The following is a 23,289-nucleotide window of genomic DNA, read 5'->3' as shown; positions in this document are numbered from 1 at the left end:
CATGGTTACCCCCAATTTTTGTTGGTGTTGTTCTGTTTTCTGAATAGTCTGACTGGGGTCCTGCTAATCAGCACCCCTGTCACTGTGCTTTCTCACTAAATTTGACAGTGGCAAGTACTTTAGTACCTTCCCAATTGGCTTATGGTGTACCCATGTGAGTCCTTACTATATTGGTACTAAGGTACAGAGGGCATAGGTACACCTGGGTTCTTCCATGGGCTGCAGAATGTATTATGCCTCCCTTCAGAGGCCACTCAGACTGTGACTACAGGCCTGCCATTGCAGCCTGTATAAGCTGGTGCTAGCACCACTTTCGATAGATAGAAGTTTCCTTATATCTGAGATCACTGCACTTAAAACGTAAAAGTCACCCCTAAGACAGGGCTTTCAATCCTGAAGGGAGGGTGCTAGGCTAGAAGTATGAGGATGCCATGCATGAGCACAACATCCCCAACAAACCCTGGAGTCTATTCTCCAGGCTTTGTAAGTGTGGTCATCCATTTTGATACATATATTGGCCATGCGTCATAACGTTACGTATGTTGGAGGTATGATTCCATGCACCAGGGAGGTCCTCCAGAAAGCCCTCAGGGCTCCTGGTAACAGTTGCCCAGGGTCTGCCAGCAAGCTAGTGCTTTGGCCGACCCCAGATACGATTCCGCCCTCCTGCTGCTGACTGAGCTCGAGCAAGGAAAGGTAGAACAATAGATTTCCTCTCGCGGGGAAGGGTGACCACCTCCCATAGAGGACTTAGTGTATTGGGCTGGGGTGGGGGTGCCTGCCAGCGCCACCAGACTGCTTTAAAGGGCACACTTGTTTCCTTCCTTGCATACTCCAGTTTGAGCCAGTTCAGAGAGCCCTTGGCTCCAGCTCTGGCACGAAACTGGACCACATGGCAGTATCCTCCCCTCTGTCCAGCCCCTCCTCTGGTAGGGACCCATGAATCATCCCAACCTTTTCTCTAGGCTACTTAGGGGCATACCTGTGGGTGGCTCTTCAGTTTCGTCTTGGAGCAAGATTCAAACCTGAAACCATTTCAACTTCGACCATCTGGGCAACTTGGACTTCGTTGGACTTTGTCTAGAACAGAGACTGCACCAAAGAAGACTCCTGCTGCTCCTCGTCTCGCTGTTCTGCAAGTCTTCATTGTCTGTGCCTGTGCTTCATCCAGGTTTCTTTCCAGGCCTGTGGGCATCAAAGACACCAGAAAAAATCTTCCTTGGAGTGAAGGAGTTGCACCTCTGTATCTGCAGGCACCACAATGAAGCTGGCCGGTCTATTGCTCCTGATGTCCCACAGACTCCAAAAGGTGCAGCAACACAGGTGGTGGTTCTGCAACTCCCTTGCGGCCTGATCTATGCACGTATGTTGCTGCTGCCAAGGCTTGTTGGTGCTCCAGCCATCGAGAACCCCCGGGTTCTCAACTTCCGATGTGGGACAGCTCATGAACGGCTCCTGGTATTCCATAACGTCGCCTGGTCCTCACAGCTGCAGCCACAAGGTCACTGTCATCACTCCTGCATCTTCCATCAACAGTGGTCATTGGTCTTCCGTGCCTACTAGTCACCTCCGAGTGGAATAGACTCTGTCCTCTCTGCTTGCAGGTACCACTCGTCAAGAATCCTTCCTTGGATTACACTGGAATCTCCTTCACCAACGGCATCTCTCCTTAAGTCCTCCAGTGTGGTCTGCAGTGGTTTCCGATATCACTTCGCACCGATGCACCACACTTCTCTGGTGTAGGTATCCTGGGGTGGGGTGACTCTCCAACCTTTTGTCTTCCACTGGGTTTCTTCAGGGTCAACTGGGAAGGGTACTTCTTCATGAAAGCTGCAACCATGAATTTCCCATTGACTTGAATTGAGTACACAGCTGTGTTTCCACTCTGCACACAGCCTCCGTGAGGTTCCAGGTTACCTACCTAGGGTGGTTCCTTGGGTCCCCAGCTCTTCTTAGTCTTCTGGTCCAAGTACCGACTTCAGTCATAGTTCGCAATCCACTTCCTTAGTATATGGTTTGGTCTCATCCTGGAGACCACTGTGTATTGATGCCTACTTACATGTTTACAAATTAAGTGTTGTGTGTATTGTGTTGATATCTCCAGGTAGGAGATATGCCAATGTGTTACTGAGTATGTATAATACATATACTTATTGTTACAACTGCACTGCGTTTAACCTACACTATATGATAAGTTCAGATAAAATAAGCTCCTTAATACTCGTTTTGTACTATGCCTGAAGGCTCCTCTCCACAGTTACCACTTTGAGAGCCTGCTATGGTTGTCTAAGACCACTAAAATCACCATACTCGTTGTAGATACATGTCATTTTGAACGGGGGTTGCAGCGGACAGTGCTCTATCTTTGCTAGTGTTAAGTAGTCATTTTAATTGTTGGAGTTTTAAACAGTACCTTAATAGCGCTTCTGAACCCTGGCAGTGTCCACCTGTTAGAGTGGGCCCGTTGTGCCTCTGGGTCAGCGCTCTTGTTGTTGCACAGTGTTGCAATTATAACGTCACGCTGGAACAACTGCACAGAATAAGCATGCAGCGGATGCACAGCCAGCGTGTCAAAGGCAAGCCCGTCTGCGCACGTTCGAGCACCAGCAACGCACAGCGCCAACCATGCTGCCGGTTTCAGTGAGACCTCTGCCAAGAAACCTGGTTACAGATACTCAGGTGATCAACTGCATTTCATAGGTGAGCGGGAACATGGAGTTGGTAAATTCATATTTGAGAGGACATCGGGCTAGACTCTGACTTCTTAAAAAAGAATAGGCTGAATTGTGGCCAACTCAAAAAATAAGATCCTGCCCACAGAGGAGTTATGTGACTGTCTGGCATCCTTCTTTCAGGAGAAGATAAGTAAGATTGTCAAAGGACTGAAATCAGTGGATTCAACTGGTACTAATGAGCGGGATGGTAGACAAACACTTAGGACTATGGCTTTGAAGTAGGAGGCTATCCTGGACCACTTTGAGCTGCCCTCGGAGGAGGACTTCATCTGGCTGGCGCTAGGAGTCTCATCCGGATCGCTTCTGGACCCCCTCCTCCACAAAATATGGAAAGAGCTAGGTTCTGAGTTCTTTCCAGTTCTCTGCTAGTTTTGCAGCCAGTCACTTAGCATTGGGGTGGTACCATCCTGCTGGAAGCAGGCAATGATAACACTCCTACTGAAGAAACCAACATTGGACCCCAATTGCCCAAAAAACTTCAGGCCCATCTCTCTCTTACCTTATCCTGTGAAGATTGTGGAGCGCCTGGTGAGTAGGACACATTCTCAGTTCCTGGAGGTTAACAACAAGTTAGAGGATGAGCAGTTTGGTTTCCGCCCTGGACATGGGACAGAAACTGCCTTGATCACCGCCTTGGATGATCTTCGAATTCGTGCGGACAGGGGACAATCAGCTACACTAATTCTGCCGGACCTGTCTGCCGCATTCCACACATTGAATCATGCGATCCTCCTAGCTAGGTTGTAAGAAAAGGGGGTGGTGGATGTGGCCTTGAGATGGGTTCAATCATATCTGACTGACATTCTGTCCTTGGAATGCGACCATGCTGGCTCCTTAGAAAATTGCCACGCATGTATTCGGGAAATGGTTAACTGGCTGAGAGAACTCCCTGCAATTTAACAACGATAAAACTGAGATACTGCACTGTGGGGTAGGTAGAGTGTCGCCAGCCCTTCCAACCAACTTTTGGCCCATCCCCACGGATGTCTCTTTGGTACCCGTGGGGACGTACATAACTTAGGGGTCAGCTTCAATGATAATCTGAATTAAAATCTTATGTTAACAAGCTGGAGGGGCGCTGCTATCCTCGTATTAGAGGACTTTTGAAGGTGCTGCCGCTGTTACCATTTCAGGCCAGAGCTTTAGTAGTCAGGAGTATTATTATGAGCCGCCTGGACTACTGTAATGCCCTGTTACTAGAGTCCCCGAGATATTTGGGCTCCAGAGAATTCAGGCGGCAGCAGCAAAGCTTGCATTAATGAGACCAAGACGGTCATCAACAAAGGCCTTGGCAGAGCTGCACTGGCTCCCGGTGGCTCAAAGGATACAGTTTAAGTCACTCTGTATCGTGTTTAAGGCACTGCATGGACTTGGGCCCAAACCGCTACAGAGTAAGTTCGGTTGGTAATCTCCTACCTGCTGCCTCTGCTCCTCTTTAGCCAATCTCATAACCATACCGAGGACAAAGAGAGTAACAATGAGGGGGGTAGAGCGTTCGGTGTTGCGGCTGTTCGCCTTTGGAATTGTCTTCCCATGGAACTGAGACGGATACAGGACTTGATGCTGTTCCGCAAGACAATAAAGACCTGGCTCTTTCCCAGAATATAAATATTTATACTATTTTCTGTAGCACACCCCGTTAGCAACATACGTGTATCTCAGCGCCAGCATGCCCGCGTGGTTACAGTGCGCTTTACAAGTGTTAAAACAATATAATACAATACAATAAAGGTTGGTTTAGTGCAGGGTGCATCACTTAAATAAGTGTGCACCTTATGCTAAGCCAGCCTCCTACAATAGGGTTCCCCCCCAAAAATGGAGGGGCATGAACTTGCATTACTCAATTGTAACAGAGACAACTGGAATTGATCCGAATCCTCCAATTATACAAATGCATTGGTGTAAGCAGCTAGTAGTTAAAATTATATTCAGAGATCCTATGTCGCATCACAGCCTCGTCACTAAAGACAATGTAAGTATGTCGCTTATTTTCTAACTTTTTATTTTACTTATTTATTTATTTTTCTATTGCCTACTTAATTTTTGCTAACACTGGGGTAAATTTCTCTTTGGTATACCTTTTTACAGCCGTTTTTGTATATGCCCATACGCCTTTATGCCAATCATCCGAACTCATTTTCTGCACCATCTTACTTTGGAGAATCATCCTGTAACAATAGTTAGTCGGCAGTTTGAGAAGCATGAGCACTTCCATGATGGGAACCACAGATTGGGACCCTGTCCGGGGGGAGGGGGTGATCTCTGCATGTCAATGCTTAATGCCTTCTTTAATCTATCACATATTGTCACAATATTCTGTTAGGGGACAAATAAAGTTAGTACGAGGGGAGGAGGATGGACCTAGTTGGGGCTGTAGTGATATAAGTGATAACGTTTCAAGAATCAGTCTGCATTTGCATGGATGTAATGGTACTGTAATGTAATACGGCGTATGTGGCATGATCACCTATAGACTTTCAGTAGAAGAGTTACACATCTACCCAAACCTTTGCCTAACTCTGGTTTTATTGTTTCTTTTTTTAGGAAACGCTACCTGGTTTCAAATGGATTGGCAATCGCGTGAAAGAGCTGCTGGATGATGGAAAAGACGTCCTCTTTGCATTTGAAGAGTCTATAGGTATGCTGTACTTTATAGTACTCAGCTGGTGTTTTATGTGAGAAATGATTACAAACATGAGTTATTAGCTGCCACCCCTTTCATCTTGCAAATCGAAGATGTGTATCAATGTAAATATGCTGTGCATCTTAAATCTAAAACATTTTTATTGCACGGGGATTTCTCATTAATATAAAATTCCAAGACACTTGTAATAAAATACAAAAGTATTATCATTCTTAGGTGACATAAACCATTACCACACGATAACATTTCTCCTTTTGTATACACGAATATTAGCGATCTTTTCACATTAGTTTTTTTTTTACAGTGCTTAATTTGTGCGGGTTCCCACCAGCATGTAGACTTGGGGAACGATAATTTCACTGTCTTCCTTCGAACAGCAGTTCCAATCATTAATGTTCCATGCCGTCTTTGTCGGTGGCCTCTTTTCCTATTCTCCACAGTAGACCAGTACCCTGGCCTCATACGTGCTGCCATTGTGCCCACCCACTTGAACTGTGACCCGTGACATAGCGAGTGACCATCGCTGCCTGCCATGCCACCGGGTCTCTGGCAGTTAGCCATAAACTCGGACTATCGCCACTGCGACTGGTGTGACCCAAAATGAGGTGCTGCAGGCCTGCTCTGGCAAACTGTTGCAGCTTGTAACAAGAGATTCTGACATTCACGTTTATGGCAAACCCCCTCACATAATTGCAGAACTAACTGAGATGTAAATACCAATATGGACTACCTTTCCAATGTAACTTATCTCCTACTTTGAATACTCAAAATAGAATTTCATGAATATTATTATGCAGAAATGAAATTAGCTATTTGTTCTCAATATCTAAAGTGGAGCAATACTCCTAGTAGTGCCTGAACTCTGTTTGTCTGGTCCCAATGAATAAGCTGTTTGCTAAGAACAATGGTCACGCTAATGAATTGGGATTCTTTCAGGCAAATAATGCCAAGTCGTTTTTTCTGGTAAATACAGTGGAAAGTCTGCATGATAATTAGTTTTAGAAGCATTGAGCTCATCCTCTGTGACTTCATTACAGAAGATGCGAAGAAGCCAGAATATTTGGGGCAAAGCGCAGGTCATGGAGGTTGGTGAGTGACATAGTGAGGTGTGAAAGAACATTGATTTAGAAGCACGTGAAAGCAGCTGATCATCAGAGACCGATCAGACGGAGAGGAAATACATTGGGGCACGGAGGGATTGAAAATGAGCTATTACGGAACACCAGCATGATGCAGAAAGGGTGTCAAGTTGCACATGATTGGGGGCTTGGTTGAAACTCAGAACAGTTTTGGCAGAATAGTCGAACAAGCAGGGAGGGACACCGATGTTGGTAACTCAAGGCATGGTGGGAATATCCATGGTGTGATGGTGCTCAGGCTTTGCAAAATGCTGTCCATCACATATTGATAGTAATTGTTGGCATTGTGCGGTGCTGCCCACACCTGATAATGTTGGCCTGGCAATAATGGTGGTAGAGTTTGGCATAAGGAGATTGTCCATAGCATGATGGTACACACCATTGGTATTTATGGCCTTGGCATATAGATGTTAATTATCACATTAGAGGAGGGACGTGGTCTACCCGCGCTGCAGAATGGCCACTTGCTGAGAGTGCTCTGCCGGCTGGGCCATAATCCTCATGATATCCGCTGCTTGGAAGAGCCATCAACTCCTGCAAACCGCACCAGTGCTTTACCTGTGGTGCGAGAAGGTGGATGAGCAGAGTCTGACAACTGCAACCGGCTGCCATTGAGTGGAAGGCTGGTGGCGACCGGCCGGCCTTTCCGCCAGGATACAGACCCTTCTTCAACGAGGCAGTGAGGACGTGCGCCGCTTTCAGAGGCCGAGCGCGGCTCCCACCACTGTTTCCCGACATCCTTGGTTTGCGAAGGAGGCTGTGGGCTGAGGGCTCCATGGCATTGCCAATTTGCTCCTCCTTGCTCTGCTGGCTGAGCCCGCGGCCCAGGCCGCTGCCTGGCCGCCATCTTGGGTGAGGAGCCTCGCGACTGGAGGCCCCTATGGCGGCGACTTTGGCTGGGCCCGCCCGTCACCCGGGAGCGAGCAGAGTTTGCAGAGGGCCGCATGCTGGCAGCCTGAAAGCTGAGAACAGTCACTGGCTGAACACGGAGTACAGCTTGAGGTGAGGCGCGGATCACATGTGCTCGTGGGGGGCCTGCAACTCCAAATGAGCTACGAACGCGCGGCTTCAGTAATTGTGGACCCAGGATGGGTATGAACATTGGTGTCTGAGATCAGCTGGCGCTCGACTGGCTACTGGGGCCCGCTTTTGTGACTCTTGCTTGGCACCTGCTCTCATTTCATGATCTATCCTGCGTGCAGTGAGGTATGGTGCTTGTGCCTTTGATTTGCTGGGCTGTGAGCGGACACCTGGAGCCTTGGGCTTTTTAATGGCCTGCATCCGGGGTACCGGATCAGCGCCATTTAGACAGCACCGCATGGATCTCCGCTTGGGATTAGCTGTTGCACGCGCAAGTAGAGTTGTGGACGCGGTAACCCCGCTTCTAACATGTGCCTTCCTCCGGACAGACACTTACACCTGCACAGTATCATGAGCGCAGTAGACAATTGCCTCACGTCCGTTTCTCCTGGACAGTGACCGCAACACTGGGTGCATGAGGGTGTCTCATACCAGTTGTTGTACAGAGTGAGGGGGCACCTGAGTTGAGCTGTATCCTTATATCGCCGACTGCACAGACGCTGTGGGGCTCTTGGATTCACGCCAGCTACGACCCAGGCTTCCCTACGTGTGTCCCTCTGTTCTCTTACACACAATTATGGGTAATCACGACGCAAAACAACCTAAGTTAACTTTCGAGAATAACAAACTAGGCTGATGGACTCTGAATCAGAGGGTGACCCGGACAGGCCTCCAATTGAACTATCAGATGACCAAGGGGAGGACCTCAGGTCACTTTTGCAGGAAATGCTCTCAGGCCTAAAGACCATTGACACTAAACTAGATGTTCTCACTTCGCAACTGGATCAAGTAAAAAAGCTGGTAGATGTGCATAAGACTCGCCTTGATCAGTTAGAAAATCGCTGCACTGACCGACATGAAGGAAATGCTCTCAGGCCTAAAGACCATTGACACTAAACTAGATGTTCTCACTTCGCAACTGGATCAAGTAAAAAAGCAGGTAGATGTGCATAAGACTCGCCTTGATCAGTTAGAATATCGCTGCACTGACCAACATGAGTTTCGGGTTGACGAAAGAGCAGCTGCTGCAGATTGATAAGGTGCTTACTCTCATCAGGGCTAAGAACGATGATTTGGAGGCCAGATCCCGTCAAAACAACCTTCGAATTACGGGCATCCCTGAGACAACTGCCCTCTCCAAAATGGAAACGTACGTTGACAAATTATTCCGTGAGCTCTTCTGCCCTGGTTTATCTGCGGTCTTTGCCATTGAGAGGGCCCACCGTACGCTGGGTCCCAGAACCCCGGTCGGGGCCACAGCCAGACCTATCCTTGCTCATATACTGAACTACCAAGACCGAGACGCTTTCCTGAGGCTGGCCAGAGAGCAGGGAAACAAACTATAAAGGCAACAACATCTTATTCTATCCTGACTTCACTCTGGCGGTGCAGACGACCCATAGAGTTTTTTACCTGCAAAACTCATCCTCTTTCAGGAAAGGGTCCCGTATGCCCTACTGTACCCTGCTAAACTGAAGGTAGCTTGTGATAATACAGTACATTTTTTCACTTATGCTAAGTCCGCCCCGAAGTTTGCCAAGCACGTAGGAGGGAAGAAGGGCAGCAGTAAAATCACAACCAGATCGAACTCGGATGCTGGGCTGAGCAACACTGATTAACTCCAAGCCTTTTAGGGGAGTGGCTGTTTGTGTCTCCTCTGCACCTACTGTTACTTCTTCTAATTGTGAGCGCAGCGGAGATGCGGTCACACTGCAAAGTACAGAATTACAGGTGCTCCTCTGTTTGGTTTGCAGACTATGTATGACTTTAGAATTCCTGAACCAATGGCTCTCTTACTAAAGTACCGGCCACACCGTCCCCGGGCAGGGTAGTATGCCGGTGACCCCACGCCCCCCATGGAGAGCTCCCAATCACGCTTCAGCTGTATTGCTGAAGCAACTGTTCAGTTTGTTAGTCAGGGTAAGTAATTGTGCACAACCTGTTTGGGAGGTTGGTGTGGGTGGTGGGAGGGCAATGGGGTGTAATGTTATAGTTTCGGTCATGACAGTAAAACCGTATCGCAAACAAGACTTGTATGCTCACGATATGCAAGACACTCACATTTGGGACCACTATGGGGGTGGTGCAGTAGCTGATGCAATTCTACTTTGGAGCTGATGGCGAGGAGGGGTACTCCTGGAATACATTATCAGACGCTCCATGGAGTGTCAACTAGACCAGTATAATGTCCCTCAATTTCTTAACCTCGAACTTACCCGGTCTCAATGACCACAGGAAAAGTAGACTAGTTCAGGCCGATCTACTAAGACACCATCTAGATGTGTGTTTCTCACAAGAAACACCCTTAAATAGCTCCCCTCCGACTAGGTTGCATCACAGATGCTTGGGTCAAGTTTACTCCTCCATTCATTCTAATTATGCGCAGGGGTGGCAATCCTCATAAGACAGGGTTTGGATTGGAAACTGTCAATCTCATATAGACCCGGGCGCCCGCTATGTGATTTTGCTACCTGATTTTGCTGGGAGCACTGGCAGGCGGGGATATAACTCTTGCTGCGATCTATTGACCGAACACAGACAGCCCAGACTTCTTCCAGTCAGTGTGGGCCAAGATCCAAAGTATGTGCTGTGACACCATCGTATGGGGAGGAGAATTTAACACAGTGTTAAATGACACTTGACAGGAAGGGAGTATCACGCACACTTTATCCCAATTCCACTGCCACTTTAAAGGCTATTATTTCAGACGGCAATCTATCTGAAGTCTGCCGTGGGCGAAACCCAAACATGATGGAGGGCACCTGCATATCTGCACACCATAGAGCCTGGTCGAGGTTAGATTTTTGGCTAGTATCACGTGATATAGAAATGTGGTCTTTGGAAGTAGTGCATCTCTCCAGAACTTTTTCTGATCATGCACCTTGTTTAATAAAAAGATTAGTGCCCAATACACCCCACAGAATGTTCAATTGGAGGCTTTCACATGGGGCCTTGCTGGATGAGGCCTTTAAGGAAGAAATACTAGAGGATATCGAGGAATATTTTTCTCTTAACACCGGCCCCGTCACGTCAAAGGCTTCTTTGTGGGAGGCATTTAAGGTGGTCATAAGAGGCAAGTGCATCGCTCGCCAAGCTGGGTCCTTAACCCACTGCGTGCTTCTGTCGGTCAACGGCCATCGCAAGCACTACCTCCATAGTGTTGGACACGTCTGTTGGCCGACACAGCCCCGCCCACTCATCAAAGCCGCTACACTGCGGCGGAATTGCTGCCGCGGTAAACGGGTTAAGGCTATACAGGGAACCCTCTCCTCTCTTGAGGCACGCATTAGGGACCTAGAATCCCAGTATTATATCACACACTTTGTGACACTCCTAACTTCAATAAAAGAGGCACTCACAGAATTTGAAGAGGAAGCGCAGAGGGAGGTGAAGTTTATGGGCAGACATGCACAGGCTAGGCAATTTGGGGGAGGTTACAGACCAGGCAGAACACTCACGAACATGCTCAGAAAGCCCTGTACCACCACATATGTGACTAAGGTTCTTGGAGAGGATCTGCTCCTAATCAGAGGCCCGCAAGGTGTCGTAGAACGTTTGAAATAATTCTATGCGAAGCTTTACAAGGCCACACATAATGCGATACCTGAGGACCTTCAGCCGTTTCTGGAATTCCTGGGACTTCTATGGTGGGGGGAAGGGCATAGAGATTACTTAGATTTGCCGTTCTCAGCTGAAGATATAGCCTGCCACTAGACAAAACCCCGGGCCCTGATTGGCTAACCACTACTGTGTCGGAACTGGCCCCTCATTTACTGGCAGTCTATGAGGAAGCTCAGACTATGGGTATCCTACTGCCTTCCATGCATGAAGCTATGATCATAACGCTACTTAAACCAGGGAAAAGCGACAACGAAGTGGACTCGTACAGGCCCCTCTCATTAATTAATGTAGATGCTAAAATTCTCACCAATCTGATTGCAGGCAGACTTCAGCCCTTACTTCCTCTGATAGCCCGCCTGGACCAATCTGGTTTTATCCTAGGAAGGTACACATCCCATAACCTCTGCACTTTTTGCTCCACTTTGTACACCCACAATTCCCAGCAGTCTCTGTGCTACTTGACGCTACGAAAGCGTTTGTGCGCTAGAGTGGGCGTATCTTTTTACAATTTTAGCGAAAATGGGGTTCAGCCCATATACATTGTCCTTATATGTCTCCTTTATACTGGCCGTCTGCTAGTATCTGCATGAATGGTATCACATCACAACCCTTCCCCATTTCCCGGGGGACTCGGCAGGGCTGCCCTCTCTCCTCGCTCCTGTTTGCCATCGCGATGGACCCACTGGCAGCCAGGCTGATACCGCATCATGCAAATAGGGGGCTAGGTTTTAGCACGAGGGGCCTGTTGGTCTCGCTTTATGCGGACCACAATACCCTTTATATTTCAAACCCAGCTGTTAACACTGCTCCTATTCTCAGGGAATTTATTACATTCGGGGAGTTATCTGGTGTATCTATTAAGTGGCCTAAATCTACCATCTTCCCGCTTACAGACCATACAGTCCCGTCCCCCGTAGAGTACCCCCTAACCTGGGCAGCTGGTCTGGTGAAGTATTAGGGATTTGGCTAAGCAGAGACGAACAGGACATCTGGAACATGAACTTTGGGAGATCGATTGCATGGCTGGAGGATAAGGTGAAGGTCTGGGCTCAGCTACCACTCTCCCTGGCTGGTAGGATCGCCATTACCAAAATGGTAGTTTTACCTAAATTCCTGTACTTATTTGTAAATCTCCCAGTGCCCATCACTCAGGTGTTTTTTAAAACCATCCGAACTCTGTTAATATCCCTGGTATGGGTGGGTAAATAGGCACGGGTGTCATGGGAGCTTCTGACACTGCCACTGACGGAGGTCGTGATAGGCGCCTCAGACATTCCATTACATGCATACTGCGCTCAGGGTCAATAACTACATCACTTGGTGCATCCCACCCCATTCCAACCTCACATGGCTGTCGAGATTGACGTTGCAGCCCCAGTCCCTCTTCCAGTAGCACTTTACCAGCCATACAGGGGACCATGTGACTGGATCGATACGGTTGAGACCCTTCGCTGGGCGAAGGAGCGGCTACGAAGCAGAGCCAAGCTTCCACTTCTATATGCTCCTACTGTTCCCCTAGCACATAACCCCATGATCCCTGCTATGGCTGAGGGGGCAAATCGGCTATCATCGAAATCTTTAGGTCTTCATACATTTCCTGACCTCTATCCCGAGGAGAAATTTAGACCACAGACGAATTCGGAGGGAGGGGTCGGGAATTTCTCCGAGATATTCCTGTACTACAAACTCCGGGCAACTTGCAAGCAAATACACACTACTTTCCCAGCACCCCCGCCCACTCTTCAGCGCTTGAGAACGTCCTTCAGAATCCCTCCCCGAAGGCTAATAACCAGTCTATATAATACTATGCAAAACACTGCACCGCTGATGAAGCCAAATTCCCTACAATGCTGGAACCCGTAGCTCACTACCTAGATCACAGAGGCTCAATGGGCATCCTGCTGCAGCGAGCTCACTGCGCTGTCCCCCAACAATAAGCTTTGCCTAATCCATTTTAAATATATTCACTGCTTTTATAAAACCCTAGTTCAGTTATATTGCATGGGTCTCAGGGGTGATGATAAATGCTGGCACTGTGGCTACACCCCGGCCACATTTATTCACATGGCTTGGATCTGCCCTCCCTTAGCTGCATTTTTGGTCAGGTATTTTCAGTAAAATACACTAAATAGGCACCCCTCCAGAGCCCGTGCTCGTTGTTGGCATACTGGGTTATGCACGAGATACGGCAACGTCTACGCGCAAGCTACATGCTTTGCTGTTGCTGTTGGCTAAACGTGGGGTAGCCATATCCTGGGGAAAGGAGAAGGCCCCTAAGCTTGAAACCCGGATACAAGATGTTGCATTTAGTCATACTCAGCTGTCGACCTTCTCGGAAACTATGCCGCCAGCGCCCAATCCGAAGGATATTTGGGCCCGGCTTGTCGACTGGGTTCGCTCACTACAAGCTTCTAGCGATGAGGCTCTGGACCAAACAGTATCTGCGGACTCGTAATATGTGACTTGGGGTTTAATGTTTGACTGTATATGTTTACACTGTGGTCATTGAACTTTCTATGTATGGAATATAAATAGTGAGAGGGCTACTTGGGTGTCCCCTCAACCAATATCGGGTTGATTTATTTCATTGTTGGGGTTGGGCCATTCCCGTTTCACCCCCTTGTCATAATTTGTACATCAATATATATATAGTGTGGGTGTCGCATTAATCTGTAACTGCTATTTATTTGAGCAATAAGAGTGCAATTGTACTGCTTCTCTGACCAAGTTGTTTGTAACTGTTTTTGAAATGTTAATAAAAATTTTAAAAAATGATTGCATTAGGATGGACATCCACAGCATACTGGTGTACTACTGGCCCTAGCACTATATTGGTCTTTATTGCTATTTTGTGGGCATCCATTTAATACAATGTTGATACAGGAGCATACACAGCAGGGTGTCCATATATGGCAGTGGTACATGCTAGTACAGAATGGAAATGAAAAACTTAAGTTTGGGCCTCAAACCTGTGTTCACCCAAAACAAAAAGGTTGTATTCTAGGATAGCATATTCCTATCTGTGTTTTATTGAAAATAATCAACATTTCGCTTGGAAAATGTTTCAAAATGAAAAGCATATATTTTATAGAACGAATGCAAATACTCACAAGATGATATCTGGTAACAAATGATCATAACTGCCAATATCTTATCTAAAAATGCAGATGAAGTCAGGCATTTAAGAGGGTGATCCTATTCAGACCTCCCAGGATATTGCGGCATCGATTTGCAAATTTAGCAGCACTAAAATTGAAATGTAGCGGCACAAAAATGAACATTTTGCGGTATTATTACAGCACTTTATTTTACTCTGAATCATTCCTTTTCAGCCTTAAATCAATATAACCTGTTTTAGTAGAATATTCCACTTTGAAATAGGCATGTTTAAAGTTTCTGCTGCTCCACAGAAGCACAGCTCCAATCCTAACCTAGGGGCTCATTAGGATGGCGGACGGACCTGCGTCCGTCCGCCACCCCAGAGGAGGAGGGACAGTCTGCAGGGGCAGCGGCGGTCCCTCCGTGCTAATTAGGATGTCACCGCCACCCTGGCGGTCACATCCTGTATTTTTAACATTGCGGCGAATGCTGCTTGAAGCAGCACACGTCGCAATGTTAAAAAAACAAGTTTTCTTTTGCGTGCACGAAGCTGCAGGCACCGCGTGGTGCCTGCCGCTTCATGCACTCAAAGGCAGGGGGGTACCATAGGTACCCCCCATGTGCACCCCCCACCCCCCTTCACCCCTGGGGGCCCGCAACGGGCCCCCAAAGAAAAGTCTGTATGCCTTTCCACAGCAGAAATGCCGCCATATAAAGGCATAGGACCGCTGACATCCTAATATGGCTGGCGGTGTCTGATAGACACTGCCAGCCATGTTAGAGCTTTTCCGCCGCGGTCGGAAGGCGACTGCGGCGGAAAAGCGGCGGACGGAAAAAAGATCCCCCAGCCATCCTAATCTGGCGGGGGGTCTTTTTTCAGTCCGCGGCTCTTAATGCTGACCTTGAGGTGCCTTTGCCTAAAAGGAAAGGGGGTGGTGGGGTACAAAGAGCGAAATAAAAGGCCTTATCACTAACCTTTAATTGATGGAGTCCCTTAAGGCTTCATGATTACAAAAAAATATTATTTTTAAGAGGTAATGTAAGGTCATCAGCTGAGTTGTAGAGTAATGGGTACACCTACTAAAATGTTGCCACTAGGTACAGTCTGATTACTTATTGGTAAAATATACATTTTGAAAGCACTTTTTAAAAATCTTAACACTACTTTAGGATGTGGCGTTACAGCTAGAGCTGCCGACTTTGAAATTGAGGAATCAGGTCGCAGTCCCGGAGGATGCTCAACATCCTTTGATTCTGGGCAAATCACTTAATCTCATCGTGCCTTAAAAATTATTGTGACCATGTGTAATGTAATTGGTGCTCATGTAAAGTGCTCCAATACCTTTGGGTGGAGTCTGCACTATATAAAACTGCAAAAAAAAACATTGTGGCAGCCTAACTTATATGGTGTGCAATACTATTAAAAAATAATGATTTACATATTCACAGTGCTTTTTGTCACAGGCTGGGACTTCTAACTCAATATTCCACACTGCACCAACTAGGATTAATTTCTGTACACGCCACCCCCAACCTTAGATGTCGCATTTGCAACCAATTTGATGTTTTGGGTAGTTTTATGTAGGGCAAATTTGACCCGAGATATCGCAGCGCTTTACATGAGCACCAATTACATTACACAAAGGTCACATTTATTTTTAGGATTTTCATTTCACTGTCTGTTTACTACTTTTTTGCCTTCACCCTTATAAAATAACGAAATCCTTTCAGAATGTATTCTTTTTAGCCACCTCTTTGACCCTGCTACAACCCCAGCCCCTCAGCACTCCGGATCACAGTTTCTGTACTTTTTAATGCACTTGACAAGTCTGTTTGTAAATGAAAACTGCCTAGAAATGCCTCAAATAAAGATGGTCGCACTTCCAGGCAATCTTCATTTACACTTCTTTGCTGAGGCATTTGCGCCCCCTGGGAATGCTGTCAGGGACCCCAAGTGGCGCGCACCCCTCACCCCTCAATTTGAAAACCTATGAGCCTAGGCCTAGGGCCTCGCTACCTGTAAAATATTGCAAACCAGGTGCCGAGCCTCGATGTGTGTGCGCAAGATCGCCCCAAGATGTCCTCGTTTCCCAAAGGTTGGGACAAAAATTCTGTTAAAGATGTTTTTACGAGCCTTTGTCAGCCTCGTGGAGAACAAACAATATCAGATAGTGTATTCTCCAAATTTCGCTGGCAGTTTTGTGAAAAGCGCAGCCTTTTTACAAAACTGCCGATTTCGAATTTTTGGGGAAAACCGAAAAATCCTGGATGCTCTGCCTATTCAGGTCAATGAGGACTGAGCACTTTCGGAGGGTGATAAAGGCTTAAAAAGGAGGTGACTCCATTAAAGTCTGTGGAGTCATTTTGTCAGGCGGGTGAATAGAAATAAAAAGTGCAGGTGAATTGACAGGTATCATCATTGTTTTAAAAAATGTATATTCATGGTAGATTTTTGAGTAACAAACTCACTGTCTGCAACCCTTCTCTGTCTGCTGTCAGGAATTCCGACAACCCAAACTTAATTCAGTGAGGTGGAAGAGTTCTCTTCACTCCTTAGAGACCACCATAGCTCAGATTTCTACTGGACGTCACATGTAAATCAGACCTCGGAAAGAGCTCTGGTCTTTATTGTTCTCCTTTTTTTTAAAACTCTTTATTCGTGACTGCAGCAGGTATCCTATTATGCAAACATATGTTATTGTTCTTTCCAGTCGTTTCCGTTTTTCTCCCCTTATAATCTAGCGACATCGTCTTATTTCCATTTTTACAAATCTATATTGTCAAGCGTTCTGCAGCCGGGTTAACATATCTTACTAAGACATTCTTAGTGTAAATTTCTATGTATTCTCGTGTATTGCTTCAGCGTTTACTTAACATTAGCACTATATATGAACGTCATAACTTGTCCCCATCCCGCCCAACTCCCACCCCAACCCGTACGTCTCTTAGGTTCTCCGTCTAATGGGCACCAGAACCATTGGTGTCATCCCGGGAATCAATCACACCTAGAGTAGTGTACACGCTGTCTTCTGGCTAACCAATGTGTACCTTGGACCATTCCTCCACTCTCAATCACCCCGTTCACACCACCTGCCTAGCATTCGCAGTCATGAGGCTTCCCCCTGTGAGGGAGCTAGGTCTAGTTCCTCTATCTCCGGCAACATTCGCTCCCAATCCTGTGCAATTGGATATTTTCGTAGCCCTTTCTCCTCCTCTCTTCGCAGGACCGTACCCTCCGCTCTGCCCCACTTTAGTAAATCAGATCTCCACGTCGCTACTGCTGGGGGTCTGGCAGACTTCCACCTCATGGTTAAGACTCTAACTGCTAGTAACAGTGCCAGGTCTAAGAACTTCAACTGGGCTCTATGCTGTTTGGGACGTTTCCTGTGCCCTATCAGGCACGGCAGTGCTTCCCTCGCTACCTGCACGGCTGTGACAGTGTGAAGTACATGACACAGTCTCCCAATAGCTGCGTAGGCGCGGGCATGACCACATCTGTGGAGCAGGCCAGCCTCATCCACCTGACACCGGGGACAACAGTGGGAAGAAGCGGGGAACATCTTGTGTATCCTTTGGGGGGTGCGCTATGCTCTATGTAGCACCCTAGCCTGTATACATTTGAATTTGACATTCCTGGACACACTCCTAGGATGTCCAAGTACGATATGCCAGGCCCCATCCGTCATAACCTCTCCCGTGTCTTGAGTCCAAATGTCTCTGAGTGTGGTAAGAGGCATAGCAGCGTGTTCCCTAATCCCAGTATATAGCCACCGCACCAAGTGTCCCCCAGGCCCATGTAGTGGAGTAGATGTACCAATTCATGTTGCGCAGGTTTGTTTCGCTGTGGGGCTCACGTGCACCGAACATAGTGCGACACAGCGGCATGTAAGAGGTATAATCGTGGGGAAGCCCCAGTACATTGTGTAGAGGAGGCATGATCTAGCAGTGTGTCATCTCCAAATAGGTCGCCCACTCTAGTAACACCCGCCTCCGTCCAAGGCTGTAGCCTGCGCTGTGTCAGGCGCCCTTGTGGTGTCGGGAGTCCCAGCAGAGGGATGTTGTCTGCATAAGGTTTGGTCCCGGATGTGTACGCCAGTGCCCCACGCCAGCACATCAGGGCAGTGCGCAAGAGGGGGTGACAGTCCCTAGGGATCTTAGCCCTAGGCAGTAGGAGGGAGTGCAGCTCTCTGCGCGCTAACCGGTCCTGTGTGATATCAATTTCGGTCCTGTGTGATATCAATTTCATGTTGGTCCCTACCCGCCAGCCAGCGTGATAACCATTGTAATTGACTTGCGTAATAATACCTACGCAGATCCGGTACTCCGAGGCCTCCTTGTCTGGTACTTAGTTGTAGCTTCTTGAGGCTTATCCTCCGTCGCCCAGAGCCCCAGATGAGTGATCAGAATCGTATTTAGTGTGGTAAATATTTGCTGTGGGAGGAGAACCGGTAGATTTACAAAATAATACAGCATACGGGGAGCATGACCATCTTGGAGACTGCTATCCTACCCATAACAGATAGTGGCAAGGACGTCCAAAAGTTCACACTGCTACGGAGGCTGTTGATGGCTCTCCGGACATTTACTTCAATCTGGTCTTCTGTCCGCCTATAAACGTTAATTCCCAAATACTTGAATGTGGTCTGGGCTACAGGAATCTGATATCCGCCGAATAGTATATGGGAGGGTAGCTGTCTGTCCTGAAAGTAAAAGCCCACCGATTTCGCCGGGTTGACAGCCAGGCCGGATACAGCCTCAAAACGGTCAAAGATGGTAGCTAAAGTTGAATGGTCTCCGCCCAGGTCTCGGAAATACAGTAAAATATCGTCCGCGTATATCGATAACAGGTTCTGCGTCCCCCCCCAATGGGAATGCCCACCCTGCCCAGCCGAGCCCGGAGGGCTATCACTAAGGATTCAAGTGTCAGGACAAACAGCAGGGGCGATAGTGGGCAGCCTTGCCCGGTGCCCCTGTGAATGTCGTAACTATCAGTGACGTGCCTGCCCGTGAGTGCCCTGGCCGTTGGGTTCGTGTACAATAATCTGATCCATTTTATTAGGGAATCAGGGAAGCCAAAACATCAAAGGACCTCAAACATGAATGACCCTTACAGGGAGTCAAATGCCTGTCGAAGGTCCAACGCAATGCAGCCTGCCTGGGGAAGGTCCCGCGATGTGGCCGGCATGAGGGCATTTAGCCTCCTCGTATTTTGGGAAGTACTTCTCCCCGGGAGGAAGCTGCACTGATCTGGATGAATTAGGGCAGGGAGGTGGGCTTGTATCCGTAAGGCAATGGCTTTACTGAGTATTTTGTACTCTGTGGAGAGCATTGAGAGGGGTTTGTAATTAGCCAGGTCAAGGGTGTCTCTCCCAGGCTTTGGTATGGAAATGACTGAGGCCTGCATCGTTGAGACCGGCAGGTGACCAGACTCGTAGGACAACCTATACACAGCCTCCAACCTAGGTACTAGAGTCGTAGAGTATGTCTGGTAAAACTCTACAGGCTATCCATCCATGCCGGGAGTCTTACGTCGGTTCAGGGCTCGGATGGCTATCCGGATTTCCTGCTGTGTGATGGGTCCGTCCATCTCTGCCTGCTCATCCCGAGTCAAGACTGGGAAGGGTAGGTCTCTCAGGAAGTCCAGCATTCCTTCCACGTCATCGGTGGGGGGGGGAGCATAAAACATCTTCAGATGGTCCCGGAAGGCAGCATTGATGGCCTCCTGTGTAGACACCACCCTCCTGGCCCCATTCCTAATCTGCGTGATCACTGGTACTTCGAGACTGTACTAATCGAGCCAGGAGAGCACCCGACCTGTCTGATTCAGCCTGCTGTCGTCGTAAGTAGTCCTTATGGTCAATAACTCGCAGCGTTTCCAGCAACTCTGCATGGTCTATATTGCTGGATTGCAGTTCCTCTCGGCGCTCGGGGTCTACGCCTACCACCGCCTCCAAGTTTTTCAAACGGTCCTCAACCTTGCAAATCTTCCTATGAATTTCCTGTCTAGCACCCACCAGCTGTCCTATGGCAGCTCCTCTTATCACAACCTTCATGGCATCCCATACTATTAGGTTAGAAGTCGCAGAGTCCCAGTTCTCCTGGAAGTAATCGTCCAAGTTATCTGACAGACGCGCGGAAGGGACCGTCCTCCAGCAGTAGTGGGTTAAGCCTTCAGGTGGGCACCGGGGATAGTACCCTCCCCCATTGCAGATCGAGTATCAGCGGTCTGTGATCAGAAAAGGTTTTTGCTAGATATTCAGAGGACGTACATTTGGTCAGTAGAGAGTTGGTACATAGGAATCTGTCTAATCGGGTATGTAGGGCATGTACCGGGGAGTAATAAGAATATTCTTTATGCGTCTGGTGTAGGGCTCTCCACACGTCCGTCAGTCCCCACCCCTGGAGCCAGGCCTTGAAGGAATCAGTCAGTCTGTGAATGCCAGTCGTTTGGAGGGGGGGGACGTGACCTATCCAGATTTATATCTAGGACCATGTTCCAGTCTCCTCCCAGGATCCAGGGAATATCCACCCAATCAGCCAATGCTCGGCCTACCTTTACAAGGAATGTGTCCTGTTCGAAGTTCCGGGCATAGATACTGCCCAGGACCAACAATGTACAGTCCAGAGTACCCTTCACCAGTATATATCTCTCTTGGTCGTCAACTTTCCTGTCCAGTTCCACAAAGGGAGTACCATGTCGCACCCATATGGTAGCCCCTCTGGAAAAAAGCAGAGTATGATGTAGAGAATACTGTTCCCCTCCATCTCCTCCGTAGTGTATGTGCCTCGGCCAATGTTAAATGGGATTCTTGCAGGAATGCTATTTGTGCATGGTGACAGAGTAAAAAAGCGTGTATTCTATGCCTCTTCTGAGTAGCTCCTAGCCCTCGTACATTCCAGGTTGCCAGCCTGTACTTCCCTGTAGTGTCAGCCATACTCTGGTTTAAGTGTCATGATACTCAGTGTCTTGCCCTGTAGCGCATGTATGCTCAACAGTACCCAGGAGACTTATTTTTTCCCACCCCAAACTTGAACTCTTTTGGCGCAGCTTGGAAACATTGCTGTGCCGAACAAGAAAACATAAAACATAAGAAACCAATCTTTGGTGCATATGCCATTGGGGGGTTGGCTGAGCATATACCAAGTCCACGTAGTCCTGCGTCTCTGTGCTGCCGGCTCAACTGTGCGGCCAGGGAAGCCTTTATCTAAGCATAAGTGCCATGTGGCCTCCGGGGGGGCCCCCCTTTGTTTGCAGGCTCCAGCACCCTGTGGGAGTCTATAGTTTGGTAGGTCTACAGCTTATGATTGTCCTGTGAGGGTTACACATGTTTAAACTTTGACCCAACCGCCTTGTGTCTCAGAAGAATCACCTCCCAGCCCCCCTGAAGTCCCGCCCCCCTCATCCCGCACATCATACCAACATTAAAGTTACAGATAAAGGATATCAGTAGGCCGTAGGCCTCCAGGACACATCTTCAGGTGTAGTCACTCCTGTCTATTGTCTCGTAGTTCATCCGCCGCTCTCGGTGTCACCGTCGGGAACAGTACCATGCTGTGTTCCGAGTCAGAGTGCAGTGTACTTTCATCCGTGTCCATATTATTTTATTTCTTGTTCATCTCTAAAGGTGCCCACCATGGCGATGGCCTCCATCTGTTCCACTTTCTGTTGGGTTTTGGAGGTTTTATGCCGTCTTGGCCGTGCCGACTGCGTGGAGGAAGCTCCGCCTGTGCGATCCGGGTCTGTCTTGGGGTTGCTGGCCGACTCACTCCGGGGCGTCTCTTGGCTCCCCTCTATGTCCATAACCTTCAGCCATTCTTCCACGTCGGTAGGGCTTTCTAAGAACTGAGTCTTATTGTCATGTATTATCTTGAGGCGAGCCGGGAACAGCAAGGCATACCGGAGGTTGGCTTTCTGAAGCCTCTTCTTAACCTCAAAGTAAGAGGACTGCTGTTTTTGCACCAAGTTAGTGTAGTCCGGGTAGAGCGAGATGCGTCGGTTTTCATATTCTATGAGTGATTTCTCCCAGGCCTTTTGAAGCAGAGTGTCTCTATCCCGGTAATTAAGGATCCGGGCAATCAGCGGGCGTGGCGGTTGTCCCGGCCTAGGTCGTCCAGTAGGAATTCGGTGTGCCCTTTCCACACAGAAGAGCAGTGACAGGCCCTCTGTGGCCACATGGTCTCGGAACCAATGCTCCATGAACTCCGTTGCAAGGGTCCCCTCGCTCCGTTCCGGAAGCCCAATAACGCAAATGTTACTGCGTCGGTTGCGGCCTTCCGCATCCTCCACACTCTCCATTAGGGACGCCACCTGTTGTTGTAGTTGCTGGATGGAGGTAGTGTGGTCGGTCACCGTCGTGGTCAGATCCGTCAGCAGTACGCCCTGGTCTTTAACCTTATCAGCCAGCTTGCCGTGGTCAGCCTTTAGTAAAGAGAGATTAGTGGTGAGGGCTCCCATGTGTGTTTCCATAGAGAGCCTGGAGTCTCTAATCTCCTGTAGGATCAGATCTAATATGTCCGCCTGGTGTTCCCCACTCAAATTCTGGTCCGTTGGCCGTGACGCGGACCCCTCGGCTATGAATGGTCTCCGGGGCCAGTCCAGTAGTCATCGGGCCGTCTTTGCCATCCACCGTCTTAGCCCCTTTCCGGACTATGGCTATGGTAGCTTGTTGTACACTGTGTCCAGGGCCAGGGCACTCCACAGGTCGTATCCCTGTGGTACCACGGTCTCACGCCTGTCACAGCCCCTCTGCCACGACCCCGACCTCCGTCGGTGAGGCCTGCCAAGAGGCGTAGGGTTCACTTGGGACTCCTTCCAACAGGCACTCTCCGTCGCTCTCAGTCCTCGGCACGGGGACCAGGGATGAGTCACTTGCAGTGGGGCGGGGCACCCCAGCGTCGTCTCTCCTCCCTACTCACAGGAGCACAGCGGGGGCCCAGGCCGTCGCGATTCGGCCTCGGATGCTCCCAGCGA

At 48.5% G+C, this 23,289-nt stretch overlaps 1 protein-coding gene across 1 annotated transcript in view; it reads left to right on the top strand.

Moving 5' to 3' along the window:
* Positions 1-23,289, top strand: part of PGM2L1 (phosphoglucomutase 2 like 1) — a 680,235-nt gene that overhangs the window by 510,235 nt on the left and 146,711 nt on the right. Inside the window, exon 10 of the mRNA XM_086933811.1 lies at positions 5,280-5,373. Within this exon, the coding sequence (XP_086789937.1) occupies positions 5,280-5,373 (94 nt within the window). The remainder of the gene's footprint in view (positions 1-5,279; positions 5,374-23,289) is intronic.

This window comes from Lissotriton vulgaris, chromosome 8, assembly GCF_964263255.1.
Source record: "Lissotriton vulgaris chromosome 8, aLisVul1.2, whole genome shotgun sequence".
NCBI classification, from domain to species: domain Eukaryota; kingdom Metazoa; phylum Chordata; class Amphibia; order Caudata; family Salamandridae; genus Lissotriton; species Lissotriton vulgaris.
This window is presented reverse-complemented; position numbering and strand designations above follow the sequence as displayed.